Source organism: Phoca vitulina, unplaced genomic scaffold (genome assembly GCF_004348235.1).
Source record: "Phoca vitulina isolate PV1807 unplaced genomic scaffold, GSC_HSeal_1.0 scaffold4, whole genome shotgun sequence".
Lineage (NCBI taxonomy): Eukaryota > Metazoa > Chordata > Mammalia > Carnivora > Phocidae > Phoca > Phoca vitulina.
In genome coordinates, this window is record NW_022589707.1 from 72,898,430 (window position 1) to 72,912,979 (window position 14,550).

Genomic DNA, 14,550 nt, shown 5'->3' on the forward strand with positions numbered 1-14,550 from the left:
ACTTGAAAGAGAAATAGTGTTTGTATTATGAAACTTTTATTTCACTTAACCTGGAATCAAATCAATTGTAAGAAAATGATAGGCTACCAAAAAGAATTAATCTGTAGCCTTACTTGCATCTTATACCGTATAAGACTTATATGTAATTTGGCTTAATATAATCACAAATTAATGTTCTATTATTAATTTTCATAATTCCTTTATGTCATAATTCCAATATTTACAGAAGTATTAAAATATTTGTATAGATATAAATAATAAGACTACATACTTTATTCTACTTGGTCAGTTTATTTATGAATAATTTTAATCAAAGTATATATTAAAAGTTACATATTATGTAACCTGTTCTGTTTCTCATAATAAACAATAGTCAAGATGGCAAACTCCTTTTTTTTTTCTCCTCCATAAACTCAAATTGATGGACTTGTGCTAAGCTATTTTATCAGGGTCTGTTAGAATTTTTCAAATCATTGGAATATATTTTTCTAAATTAAAATAGGATTTTATTAAAAATAAATTTTTTGGTCTTGGAATCAATCTGAGGTTGCTCTGCAAGAAAAACAAAAGTGAGTTTGAAAAAAAGAAAGATAATGATTATAATTATGTGCTCATGTTTCATGTCATCAAACAAAAGCAGTATTTTAAGCAAGCATAAGTAAAACATAAAAACAGCATTTAGTTATCTTTTTTTTAAAAGATCTTATTTATTTATTTGAAAGAGAGTGAGAGAGTGCACAAGCCGGTGGCGGGGCGGGGCGAGGGGGGGAGAGGCAGAGGGAGGTAGAGAGGCAGACTGGATCTCAGGACCCTGGGATCATGACCTGGCTGAAGGCAGATGCTTAACGACTGAGCCACCCAGGCGCGCCAGCATTTAGTTATCTTTGTAAATGTGGGCTTAGTAACCCATACATTGCTCCATAGTGAGAGGAAATCGACAAGTCTTTTGATAAGTAGTTTTGCTTAAGTGTTAATTTAGCTTCTTTCGAACTACATGTGTAATGCCTGTGCAGAAGGAATGATGGTCCCTTGGTGGAGAGAAGGAATAACTATGTTCTGATGATGAAGATGCATTAAGTGCATAAAGGTTTGGTGCTAAAAAGTGGTCTTAGAAATAGGTGCAGCTTTGTTTCCCTGAGCGTTCTTCTCCCCTCTAGGCATTATCGTTACTTTCCAAAACCCTCAGTAAACCATTTCTCAAAACTCATTGACATTAACTAATTCTCATTTTCAGTGTAAACCATCACTTGCAAGGGTAATGGGTTTCTCCTTAGACAAATTACCCCCACCCCCTTGAAGCAGGTAGAGTTTTTCTCTTTAGCATTCAACCTGCATGCAACCTATTAATTAGAAAGAAGAATCAGTGGTGTCAACATCAGATAACATTTATGCTATTTAAAAAATACACGACAAACAATGGCAAAGGATACAGACCAATTCGTTATAGAGATTGCTCTGGGTAGGGAAATTGGTCAGGGGAGGTGAATGAGGAGAACGTCAAGGTTACTTGTAATATTCTATTTTGTATATAAAATGTTTTAAAGCAAACATAAACATAAAGATAAAGATGAATTCTGAGTAATGGATTTCAGACTATTTTTTTTCATGCTTTTCAGTATTTTTAATCTCCCCCCAAGATCAAACAAATAAAAAGACCCATGGCTAAAAAAGTGTCAATGGCCAGCAGTACGCCCTCTTTTTAGAATCTTTCCTGTTCTTTAATTTTGAGGTATTTCCATTTTTGATAAAAGCACTACTTTTAAAAATGTGTTCTCCATGTGGCAAATTCCACTAACAAGGTATGTATTTTGTAACCATCTGTCAAACACTGATCACGTGATCTGTGTGTGTGTGTGTGTGTGTGTGTGTGTGTGTGTCTGTGTGTGTCTGTGTGTGTCTGTGTGTGTCTGTGCTGGTTTTATAGTATATGATATATGGATGTGTATAAATACCCTTTAGAAGCAGGCACTATGTCCTATATTTTTATTTCCTGAACACTTCCATTATAGCAAGTATTTAGTAAGTATTTATTGAATACAAGTAAACACACTCTACACTTGCTATCCTATATATATCTTCCTCCCAGTCAGGATGTGTATTTATATAGTGATCACAGTTATCAAGTGTTGAAATGCGCCACATTTAACTCATCCTGGTTAGCCTATTCAAATTTTATAACTTTTAAATCTCAAATCCCAATTTCCAACCCAACTTCTTCAGCCAAAAGATCTTTTTCAAAGTACCAATGTTTCTTAATAGAAATGTTTTTAAATAATATGTAAGTATAATAGATGTGATTTTAAGAAAAACATATTAAGCAATTTGTCTACACGTTAAAATTTCCATAGTGATATTTTTGTTCACCAGGATATAGGAAGTTGCTCGAAAGCTTTGATAGAATTCTGCTGGGCATATGTATTTACATCAATTTAAATAAAATTGTTTATGCATTATTTTATGTGAATTAAAAAAGAAACACTGCATTGTTTCCCATTATTTGCTTAAAGATATTGGAAAGAGAAGTATATTTTTTTACCTTTTAGATGGAACACTATATTAGATATGGAAGTATGGTGTTGTCTACTTGAAGTCTTCACTAGTTCCTTTCAGCATAAGGAATGCTAAAGAAATGTTACACCTCACTCCCTTTTTTAATATTTCAGGAAATAAGGTGAGAAAGCAGAATACTAATGATCTGCTCTCTTTTCTCATTCTGTTTATGGTAAAAATAGATTAAAATAAAACTCAGCTCATTTTATTGCCTACTATATTAAACCACTGTATCTCCTGATTTGCATTTGGACTGCCATGTGGTTCTATAGGCAAGAGCTTTTATTTAGGGCAAAATACAATGAAAATGTAGGGACCATTAAGATGTTTATATTCATTTCATTCATATATGTCCATGTTGAAGTGGTCATCAGTGATTATAGTTCTAACATAGGCTATTCTATGAAGTTACGTTTGTAGGGTTCAAAAAGAAGCAAACTTCATTGAGTTTCTAATGTGCTAGATATTTAGCATAGAAATAGAAAATATAAAGGTAGATATTATTCTTAAATGCTGAAAAATGTTAAGTCTATTGCCTAAAATCCCATAGTTAGTGAGTAGCAGCACCAGAATTGGAAACCAGATCTGTTTGATTGAAAAGTGCATGCCCATTATAATATTATACGTCCAAAGTAATTGCTTGTACCTGTAGGAACAAACATAGAAGTCTGTTCATTCATCCAAGTCTGCTATTTTCAGAAGGTATTGTTAGACCATTCAAATGATTATCCTGATTCTTTTGATATGTTAAAAACATCGATGAAGATAAGCAAAACTCATTAGAGTAATTAAAAAATTGTCAACCTAGGCATAACACAATAAATGGCTAATCCTTATTGGGTGTTAACTATTTGTACATTAATTACATTAACTTGCCTATTTTACTTAGATTAGTCTATTGTGTGTATCTGTTACCTCTTTATTAGAAGGAAAAATCTTGCCATACACTAGCCAAAGAAATTGTTTTCAATTAGAGATGCTTCTTTGAATGATGTTTCTAAGCCATTCTTGATATTAACATGATTATCGACATTGTTGGAGTCTAACTGAACTGTCATATGATCCCTAAAGGTTTCCTTTCAAAGCTATTAAATGAAAATTCTTTATAATTAAATATTTCAGAAAACTTTTATTTTACATCTGCAATTAACAGTCTAGGAAGCATATAACATACAGGTTTAGAAAATAGTCTATTTCCAAGAGAAAATATATTTAGGTATTGTTAAAGAGAATGATAGAATTATTTCAGTATACACTGTATAATTATACTGCTTTTATTAGACTTTCATATCACCTGACAGAATTCAATGCTAGTGGAAGAGATAAGGATATGACAAAAAGTGAAGGTTGAGAATGAATAGGCCTTCAAGGGAGATGATCTTTCTCTGATCTGATAAACCTCTCCCATTCCCTATTTCTGTTTCTTTCTTTTTTTCTTTGTCTTCTTCTTCTCCTTTTTTCTTTTTCTTTTTTTCTTACAGATCACTGCATATCAAAAGCTTTCTCTGTGATTAGCAGTATTCTCTCAGGATCTGAGGGCAAGACCTATGTAAAGACAGTTTGCCAGCTGACATATGATTTTTTGTGCTGTTGTTGTTTTTTGTCTTTAGCGATTTCTAAAAATTTGCTGGGAAATTTTCTATTAGCCTGAAATAGTTTTCTACCAGTGTTTCTGGTTTTGGTACTACTATATCTTTATATATTCTTTGAATGTTTGGTGATGTTAGCATTTTTAATGGGTTTAATGGAGACTAAATGTTGGTCTTGTAGTATGAGTACAAGCTTTGGAGTCAGAAGCCTTAAAGTCCATTTTCTTAAGCTTATGAGTCCTCAGAATAGTCTTGAAATGATTTTCTGTTTTAAATGCTCAAACCAATAGGTAGATAGGGATGTATATATATATATATTTTTTTAAGATTTTATTTATTTATTTGACAGAGAGAGACACAGCGAGAGAGGGTACACAAGCAGGGGGAGTGGGAGAGGGAGAAGCAGGCTTCCCGCTGAGCAGGGAGCCTGATGCTGAGCAGGGAGACTGATGCGGGGCTCGATCCCAGGATGCCAGAATCACGACCCGAGCTGAAGGCAGACGCTTAATGACTGAGCCACCCAGGCGCCCCGGGGATTTATATATTATTAATACATCCATGACATTGTATATATACTTATCATTCTGTATCCAAGGAATTTTCATAAACACATACGCTGTTTCATTTATGATAAAGCCATTTAATGAATCTATCTGGTTTACCTTAGTAAGAGCAGAATTGTTTCCATCTCCTCTCATAGGTATTTATGCTGAGTTGAGTCTTTTGTATCTATCTATACTTGGTCTGGTTTTCATGTTTGATACTAGATTAAACTGTACTATAAATTAAATGAGAAAAAAACACATTTTCCTTACTCTGAATTAAGTTATTGTTACAGGATATACTTATGTAGCTATAGCCATAACTGTAGTTATAGACTGAGCAAATGTTCACATTTAATTAGGTAGGAATTTTATCAGTCTTAACACAATTTGCCAATGGCATTTAGCAGTAGATCATTGGCTTTAAAACTAAAATGTCACTTGACCAGAATAGAAGTTAATTAAGGACTTGAAGTGTCCAGAAGACATGTCAGTTTTCTATAAGTCATGGCTAGCTGGTCTTTTGCCACAAGAAAGAGCACCATCATCAACGATTTGTATTAGTCCCCAAGACAGACTCCTTAAGTGCAAAGTTCAGTCTTATGCTTTATCATGAAATTTACTAGATAAAAAATATTTCATTAATTTTTGCATAAGCAAAGTAGTGCATTTTCATGATTATGTATTTATAGATTTCTAAGCTGGTGATATAAAATTTAGCAGCTTTTGAGCTTCAAACCAACCTTTCAAATACCTTTTTTTTCCTTATACATAACTACATGTCTTTAAGTTTCTAAAACCATTTTAGAATCTTGCAATAAATGGCATTCCTTCATAAAATGAGTGTTTAAAAAATTATATATATATATACACAAATATATACAATAAGGAAATAAAGCTGGTTTGGTCTCTCCTCCTAGGAGAATTGTCTTTTAGAAGTTTGTTGCCATTGTCCATCCCTTTCAATTTTTTTTTTTCTAAAAATAATTAACTGTGATGATTACTGTCATTATGGCTTATTAAACATGGATTATGTTCATATCATAAGCCATGTGATTCAGAGTCAGATCAATTAAGTTGTACTTCCTTATGCTCTCCAGAGTAGAGAACAATGCAGTAGTTTGAGCTGGAGCTTTGCAAAGCATGTATGGCTCCGTGGGTGAGAATGTCCCCTAGTGTGTTTTGTTTTGCGGATGGCATCCTCGTTGTGTGTGTTGCGCAAGGAAAAAATCTTAACATTCCTCTCCAAGACTTAGACATTTTAGAGTTCTAATATTTCTTAGTCGAAAAACTTATTTAACTTAGGTAAGTTTTACCCAGTATTTTGTTTAAATTCTCAAAATGCTTAAGTTCATTATTCGTCCTATACATATGAACGTTTAGCTGTTCTTGTGTTGCGTGTTAAAAATGAAGCCTTGTATTCTGCATTTTGTCAAGAATATGCCTTCTGGTTTATTTTCGCATTTTGTCTTTTCTTTCTCTATCTTCCCATCGTAAAGTTTTCCTACAGAGACGTTGCTTCCATTTCCGCTTAATTTTTATTCACTTTTTACTACATTTTCACACTGAATTTGAATTCTCAGAAGTATTGTGTTGCAATATCACTGAAAGGCATACACTTTTCCCTTGGTTTTACTCTATTTAGCCCTTTGTTCTTGTTAGGGATAGAGAGCTTCTTTTGGTTACTCTCCCTGGTCCTATTTCTAACATTTACTGGCTCTTCTTCTTCTCTCTCTTTTTTTTTTTTTTTTGAGAGAGAGAGACAGAGAGAGGGAGAAAGAGCATCTTAAGCAGGTTCCATGCTCAGTATGGAACCTGATGAGGGGCTTGATCTCACGACCCTGAGATCATGACCTGAGCTGAGATCAGGAGTTGGATGCTTAACTAACTGAGCGACCCAGGAGCCCCTACTAATCTTCTTTTAATCCATGTTTGCCTAGTGGCTGATAAACTGAAACCATTCTCATTTTAAGCACTCTGGAGAATTTTTCTTTTAAATTCAGCTTAGGAATTCTTAACTTTAGATCTCCCATTGGCAGTATTTTATAGTCATTGGTAATACCTACTTAATAGTTTAGTAAGTGAACAGATCAGAGTATTAAATAACAGGGCATCAAAATCAGTAACTAATATAAACACTGGCATGAAGATATGTTTCCATTATCTGGTGCAGTCTGGACTTCCTTTGGAAGAGCACTCCCTGAAATACAGTTCATAGTGAAAGATCAAAACATGAACCAGTAATCGTAATCCCCTACAAGACTTATACTTTTCTAAAACCTAACCTGATTGTTTCTGTCTCTTAAAAATGAATTTAATATTTGTATTTATTATATTTACTGTTACGTTCCTCCTGTTTCTGCCACTGTCTTCTAGCTGTGTTGGGGGCAGGTCCTGCTGAACTTAACACTGAATCATCTTCACAAAGGGACATGGAGTGCAAATGGAATCATAATTATCTAAGTTAGATAGCTCACATCTATATTCCTGTCTACCACGCAGTGTTCTAAGCACTTCGCATTAAATCTTACTCACTCAATCCTTTCAACCATCCACGAGGCCTGCCTTGGTATTATTCACCTGAGATAGTTCCCAGGTTTGCACAGCTAGTATGTAGCAGGCTTGGTATTTCAGCCCAGGCAGTCTGGTTTCAGATCTGTGTTCATCACTAAATGTCCCCGTCTCTTGTAAAAGCTCATCACCCAGACAGCGCGATAGTAACTCTGAGACCTACAAAGAGAAAAACCTGAAAACTATTAGAGAAAGAAAAAAATAGAATTTATCTATAAAATGGATTAGCAGACTGACAATGGACATTTTGTCTCCAACTGTACTTGACGGAATAATGTTTTTGAAAGTGCTAAAGGAAAAGTCAGGCTAGAATTCTTGAACTACGTGAATGTACAAGAGCAAGTATGAAATAAGGCCATTTTCAGATGTACAGCTTGTGACAGTTTGGTACTCACAGATTATCTCTGAAAGAACTAATAAGAGTATACTTCAGCAAGAAAGAAATTACTGCATTTTCATGGCTTTTGGTAAAACCAAACCAAACCAAAACAAAACTCAGTATGCTATTAAGAAGGTGGCTAGGATAGCGCTTAGCACGTATTGATTGGTCTCTCAGTATCATTTCCTTTCTACTTATATAGAAATGTTTGAAGGGTTTACTAAAAATAGGGTTCTACCAAGATGAATATACCCTACTTATTAAAGCTTTCTCTGAAACTGCAATGTTAGTCATTGAAAGAAAGTACTCATGGTGTCCACATCTTCTGATAACGGCAGAGGTAGTAAACCATGGTATTCAAGAATAGTAGGTTATTTATATTACTTAAGAGTAAATACACATATATCAACTCTAGTAGATTAGATTACTAAATGATTGAGAAATTATGAATCATAAATAAGGAGTTTCTTTTGCTTTTTATATCCTTATAATTGATTTGAAAACCCCAGCGCTTTGTGTATTCACAAGTATATATTCATGTGGTCATTTGAATTCTAAGATATAATGTTTCCTTTTCAGCGCTTGGCTTTGGAAGCAGAGAAGGTTCAAGCAGCCCACCAGTGGAGAGAGGATTTTGCGGTAAGGACCCTTTTTAACCACTTTAATTAGTGACGTTTTGTGCTTGATCATTATGATTACATTAACATTTTCTTAGTGAAAGAATCTTAAGATGTTATATGAGCAAAACTCAGCTATATTTTGTTTCTTTAAAGAATTTGCTTTTGGGTAATGAGAGCCAATACGTTAGTCAAAATGTTTTTGCTTATTATGTTCCATATTCAAACAAGTCTTTTGAAATGTTCTCCTATAATCAAAGTTATTTATAAAATTAATTACATTTAAACAGAATTACATTTATAATATCTCAATCACCATTGTAGATATTATGGATATACTAGTTGAAAAACAAGTTGCATTTAACAGCTTGGAGTTTGTAAGAAGTGATATGCATATTATCATCACCTTGGTGGTGGGCAATGTGATTGAAGTAAGAATGAATGTATTAAACTTTTATAATTTAATTTGCTCCACTTTCGCTAGAACAATCTTTCTTTTACTGTGGTCTACTTTTAGAAGTTCCAGCTGATACTAGCTTTTCCATATATATTTTTGATAAACTTGTGCCTTAAGAATTACTGAGCTAATTATAGAAATAGCAGAAATTCTCCTGGTAATGACTTTTGTCTGTTTATCTACCTATCTATCTACCTATCTATCTATCTATCTATCTATCTATCTATCTATCTATCTATCTATCTATCCATCCATCCATCCATCCATCCATCCATCCATCTTCTCTATCATCTATCTTTCTTTCTTTCCATCTGTGTATCCATCCACCTATCCATCCATCTTCTTTTTTCTATCTCTGTATCTGTGTATCCATCCACATATCTCTTCATACATCTATCAATGTATTCGGTCTTTCAACTTATCTTGTCAATTAATCAATCAATCTTCTTACAGCCAGGGGCACAGTGGAAAAGTTTGCCCTTAATAGTTAAAATATTTATCTTATATGTTTGAATTATTTTATTTATAGTGAAAATCTTTCTAGTTTCTGATCATAGAAAAATGCCATATAACTAATTTTGGGGATGTTTAAAATAGAATTAGAGTATGAGTGACAGCTTGGTACTATTAAATTGGTTTTGAATGTTTTGTAAAACAAAAGTCAAGTTTGAAGGTAAGAAAGTTGTGCTTCAAAGAACACAAAATTGAGGTTTAGGAATTAGCACTTTTGCTTTGTGTTAGCATGATTACGTTATATATCAAAGGAAAATACACTACATGATATGTCATTCACTTATAATATATGATAAAGGTTAGTCTTCCATGTTTCATGCTTCTGATGTTTTTTATCTTTACTATATTTTCCACAAATTTATATTTCTTAAACCAATACTTAGTCTACCAGCTGGAGACTCTATTTGACTATTGTCAGTTTGTTTGGTTCTTTTACTCAATTGGTCATGTTGCCTGCGTTGCTGGTGTCAGGTAGGTACTGGCTTAGTTCATAATTGGACATAATTGGTGTCATCCATAATACATAGAGGGAAAAATGGTGATTAAATTAGAAATGTAAGTTTGAGTATTGAGGGCAAATTGTAAGCTCATCCAATGAGGGGATTTACAATATTGTTAGTTTCTTTTAGATGAAAGGAACACAAACTTTAATTTTTTGTTGTTGTTTCTCAGACAAAAAGCAGCCAAACTAATTTGTCCAAATAAATATCCTTTTGACTGATTAATATTAAATGGAAATGGTTTTTTCCTCCCATCTCGGAGGTGGCATAGTAAAAGCAATGTGAAGACATAATGGGTATAAAGCTAGACCTTCTATTCTGCTTAGTGTTGGGTTGGTACAATTGGTGTTTTAGTTTAAATTTTGAGTAATTCTTCGAACTCAAAAAATCATTAAGTTTACACAGATCAGCTTGTAATATATTGATTCCATTGCTATTCATAAACTTTTCTTCGTGTTAAAAGAATTCGGTAATGTTTCTCATAGTCATTTATTAGTTATATGTCTTTTTCAGTTTCCTAAGGAGAAATAATGTGGTCGAGAATAAAGTGGCAAGCCGGGATGTAGTAATGCCATTTATATCATTGGTGTTGTTTTATTTAATTATCATGTTATAGGTTTCTGGTTATAAGGGTTTCTTTTCCAGATATATTGTAAAACCCTTGATATTGTCAAATCATTAACACAAAATTAACATTTCTCCTTGCAGAAGTAATGGGCAACCCTTGTCCATGACGCAAGAACTCTCAATGTGTGTAGGCTGTTACCATATTTTACCATATTTCACTGCATCTGAGCCTTTCTCAGTTGTAAAACACCCTATCATTTATGTATTGCTAAGAAAGAAAAAAAGAAGCCAATTAAATTATGATGCATCAGCAATTTTGAGATGTATTTTGACTTGACACATGTCAAAATGTGAAAAAGTTTACCTTGAAATGTAACCCCTGTTCTCTGCCCTCTCGGTGCCTGTCCCTACCGAGTAGCACTGCTAGGATCAGTCATGCAAGAGGACGCACTGGTCCCACCATGACACAGAAGCCATTACTCAATCTTACGCGGTTAAATAGAATGTAAATGGTTTTCTCAGTAAGCGTTAAGAGTTCTTAGCAAATAGTGACCTCCATGTAAGAGAATTCTTGGACAAATTCTGTTCTTAATTTCCCCCTAGATTACCTCACAATTTATTTAGGACCTATGAACATATTGATTGACATCAAAAGAGATTGTTAAAGGGAAAACAAGTTAGTCCACTTTAGAGCTCTGTCAACTCATTGCGTGAGTACCTTTCTTGAAGGATTGTAAACAATGTGCACAGAACACATAGCTGTCCCAGTTTGCACACTGAGAATTGATACTTTCCGTCTCTGACCATGCCAGCCATACCCCGTCTTCACAACAGTCCTTCCCATTTTAAGAGCCCTTTGAAATATCATTAAGTTATTCTATGTTTGAAGAATAGAATGTGAATGCAGATTGCCTAAACTCAAATATTGTAACAATAAGACACACTTTTTCCTTTTTCCTTTTTTTCCCCGCTGATAAACCAGATGATGCTTCAATGCATGTCATGTAGCAAGGGTAAACAAATACTTCGAAGCCATAAAACAAATCAAACTTAAATTTGTGGCTAGAAACTAGAGATCATCAACATTAAATCTCCTCTTCTTTTAGGAGACCACCCAAAATAATTGCAGATTTTATCAATACTTTAGCCAAACATTTAAAAATGTTTAATTTGAAGGTAAGTGCTACCATATTCCAAAAGGTCCTCTTTTTAAACTTTATAATCCTTTTATCTTTTAAGATATTTAACTATTTGTATCAGGGTGATAGTTCTTTAATGCCACCATTAATAATTTAACAGTAGGATGATTTAGAAGGCAGAAATCATTTCCTAAAGGTACGTTAACATTTCCCAAAGATACAATATTCTGATTCTTCCCTCCAGGATAAGTGGGCAAAATTCATTCATATTACTTAGGCAAAATGTTGATTAACATTTCCATTTCTTTAGTGTAGTGAAATCTCAGGAACAGCTAGAACAAAAGGCAAAGCACTAAAATGCTGCAAATGTTGGCAACAAGAAAAGGCCCATGTAATTCACACTCTCCCTCAGCGCCACTCAGTTCCCAATTGAATGTACAATTGAGCTAACAAAGGGCATACACTCTAAATGGATTAAGATTTATGCGGTCATGCATTTACAAGTTCAAACCAATATTTGTAAATAAGCTGTATCTACCAGCTGCCTTTCAGGTCTCCACGCAACTTACGGGTGTTAAAGGTCACATTTCGTGTCACTTATGATGGACAAATTATTAAGGGCAGGTGGAAAAAGAAAAAAGCTTAGAAAACTAATTGTTCTGCATGCAATAGTTCTTGTTATTTCTACTGAACAGATCTTTTCCAATTGCATTTGAAATCTCATTTGATTACATTGCAATGGTTGGTTAACTTAAGCAATTTTGTTTCCAACTAAGCCTACGATATTAATTGTACTTACACATGTATAAACATAAGGGGTGCCTAATTTGTATTTTAATAAGTAGGATCTTTATGTATGGCTTATTAGCATCAGCTTGTTACTGTGCAGACTGAGTACAGATGTCTAGAAATTGGCCAGTAAATAAAACATTTGAGGAGCCTTTTTTAGCTTCAGTTCTACAGAGAAACTAAATTAGAAGGTGAAAATTTTTGTGGTGAAGCTGAATGTTATTGAGTGTCAATCATGCTAACTTCGTTCTCCTAATTTAGCATTGTTTTTATATCTTTAAAAAAATCACTTTTGCTCAAATTGCATTTTGAAATGTTGCTTTAAGAGTTTTGTGTTTATAGGAGTTAAATTAATAGGTATTGGTGTTAGGTATTCAATTATTTCATCTGTCTTGTTCATTTCATGGAAATGCATCTCTTCTGTTGATTGAGGAACAAACAATTGTGAATATGTGAACTGTAAAAACATACCATATTTATTTTGGTTACATTGTATCAAGATCAACATTGTTCTAAGTTATAAATTGGTATAGGTTCTGGATGTGGCAGAGCTAGCTGTTTTCAGGGATTAAAAACTGGGGGAGTGGCATGCTGTATTAGTGAATAAATGAATTAAATGAATGAATTTAGTAGATTACCAAAACAATTTTAGGCTTTGGATGGATTTAGCTTTTGTTTTTGTTTTTGCTTTTTTTTTTTTTTTCCCAGCTTCTTCCTTTGGTAGAATTGCCCTGTTGGGAAAAAAAAATTTTTTTTAATATGTTTTTGCTACATGTCTTCCAGTTTTTTACTATTCCTTTCTTTTAAGAGTCTTGTCAATCTATTCCCATTATGAAGATAGATGAAAAGGAGCCACAGTGCAAAACTGATTTCCCCCCAAATTCTGGAAAACCAGTTTTATGGGAAAGAGGCATATTTGTGATGCCTTACTCTTTTTGTTTATGCATATATATGAATGTCCATAGTTAGAGCATTATAATATAGCAGAGTTGAAAATAATAACCATGGGCTCTAAATTGTTAGTTATTCTAGGTGGTAACCCTTATGTTCTGTTTCTTTTATTGAAAAATAGAAGCTAAATATTTATACATTAACATTGGTTTAATTTTTCAGAATATTTTAAAGATTTTTTTATTTTATTCATTTGAGAGAGACAGAGAGAGCGAGCGAGAGCATGAGCAGTGGGGAGGGGCAGAGGAAGAGGAAGAAACAGACTCCCAGCTTAGGCACTTAATCGGCTGAGCCACTCAGGCGCCCTCATTTTTCATAATTTTAATATTTACTAATAATCTTCCTAACTTCACTTTCTATTATTTCTGTTAAAGTCAAGGTTACATGTTAGTACATGACAGTATAGTAGAACCCCCTAAAGTAAGACATTGTGACAGTATGTTTGGAATAATGCAAACTTAGATCCAAAAAGGGCTGTGTAAATTTTTTTTCTTTTTTTGTCCCCCTCTCAGGAAGGGAGGGAGAAGTTGCAAAGGACAGATATAATTGACTTAGGAAACGGGGAGGTGGATCGTGGGTCTCTGTATTTTTTTTTTTTTTAAAGATTTTATTTATTTGACAGAGAGGCACAGCGAGAAAGAGGGAACACAAGCAGGGGGAGTGGGAGAGGGAGAAGCAGGCTTCCCGCAGAGCAGGGAGCCCGATGCGGGGCTCGATCCCAGGACCCCGGGATCATGACCTGAGCCGAAGGCAGACGCTTAATGACTGAGCCACCCAGGCGCCCCGGTCTCTGTATTTTTTAAGACCAATCTGCTGCCTTAGTATCCTAACATTGAACTGGTAGAAACATGGCTAAATAATTGGGAGATTCCTGGAATTGGTGCCAATGTTCTAAAAATTCTAGCCATCTAGAGCACCCAGAATCATCCTCATTGACATTGAAGTTAGAGTTGATTACTGTCACAGCTGGTGCCAACTTGTAGCTGTCACAAGAGAGTTTTCCCACTTAGTGATTCCATTAACCTCTCCATAACTGGAGCTGCATTTTATTAAAACTTTTGGACACCACTTATTTGCATTGAGGTGGGATTTACTATATTAATTTTTCAGCCACAAAAGAAATAAAAAGATGAACAAAAATGTATCAGCATTATGAATCACTGCAATTTACACGTAATGCATAGTCTGCAAAGATTTGCTCTATAACCTTCTGTCCATTTTATTTCCTTATTGAAAAAGTTTTAGTGACTCTCCATTTAGCATAAATCGCATACCATTGTCTGCCCCTGTCTTTTCCTAAATTTTCTATTGCAACATCTCCCCAATAGCTATTATCATTCTGAAATCCTGAGCCTGAAACAGAGTGAACTACTTGATGTTTCTCTA

General features: G+C 34.1%; 1 protein-coding gene across 2 annotated transcripts in view; it reads left to right on the forward strand.

Annotated features, from left to right (window-relative positions):
• The window catches only part of CACNA2D1 (calcium voltage-gated channel auxiliary subunit alpha2delta 1), a 491,057-nt gene that overhangs the window by 244,404 nt on the left and 232,103 nt on the right, over positions 1 to 14,550 (forward strand). For both annotated transcript variants that reach the window (XM_032402277.1, XM_032402278.1), the window contains exon 4: positions 8,211 to 8,270. In XM_032402277.1, coding sequence (XP_032258168.1) covers positions 8,211 to 8,270 — 60 coding nt within the window. The remainder of the gene's footprint in view (positions 1 to 8,210; positions 8,271 to 14,550) is intronic.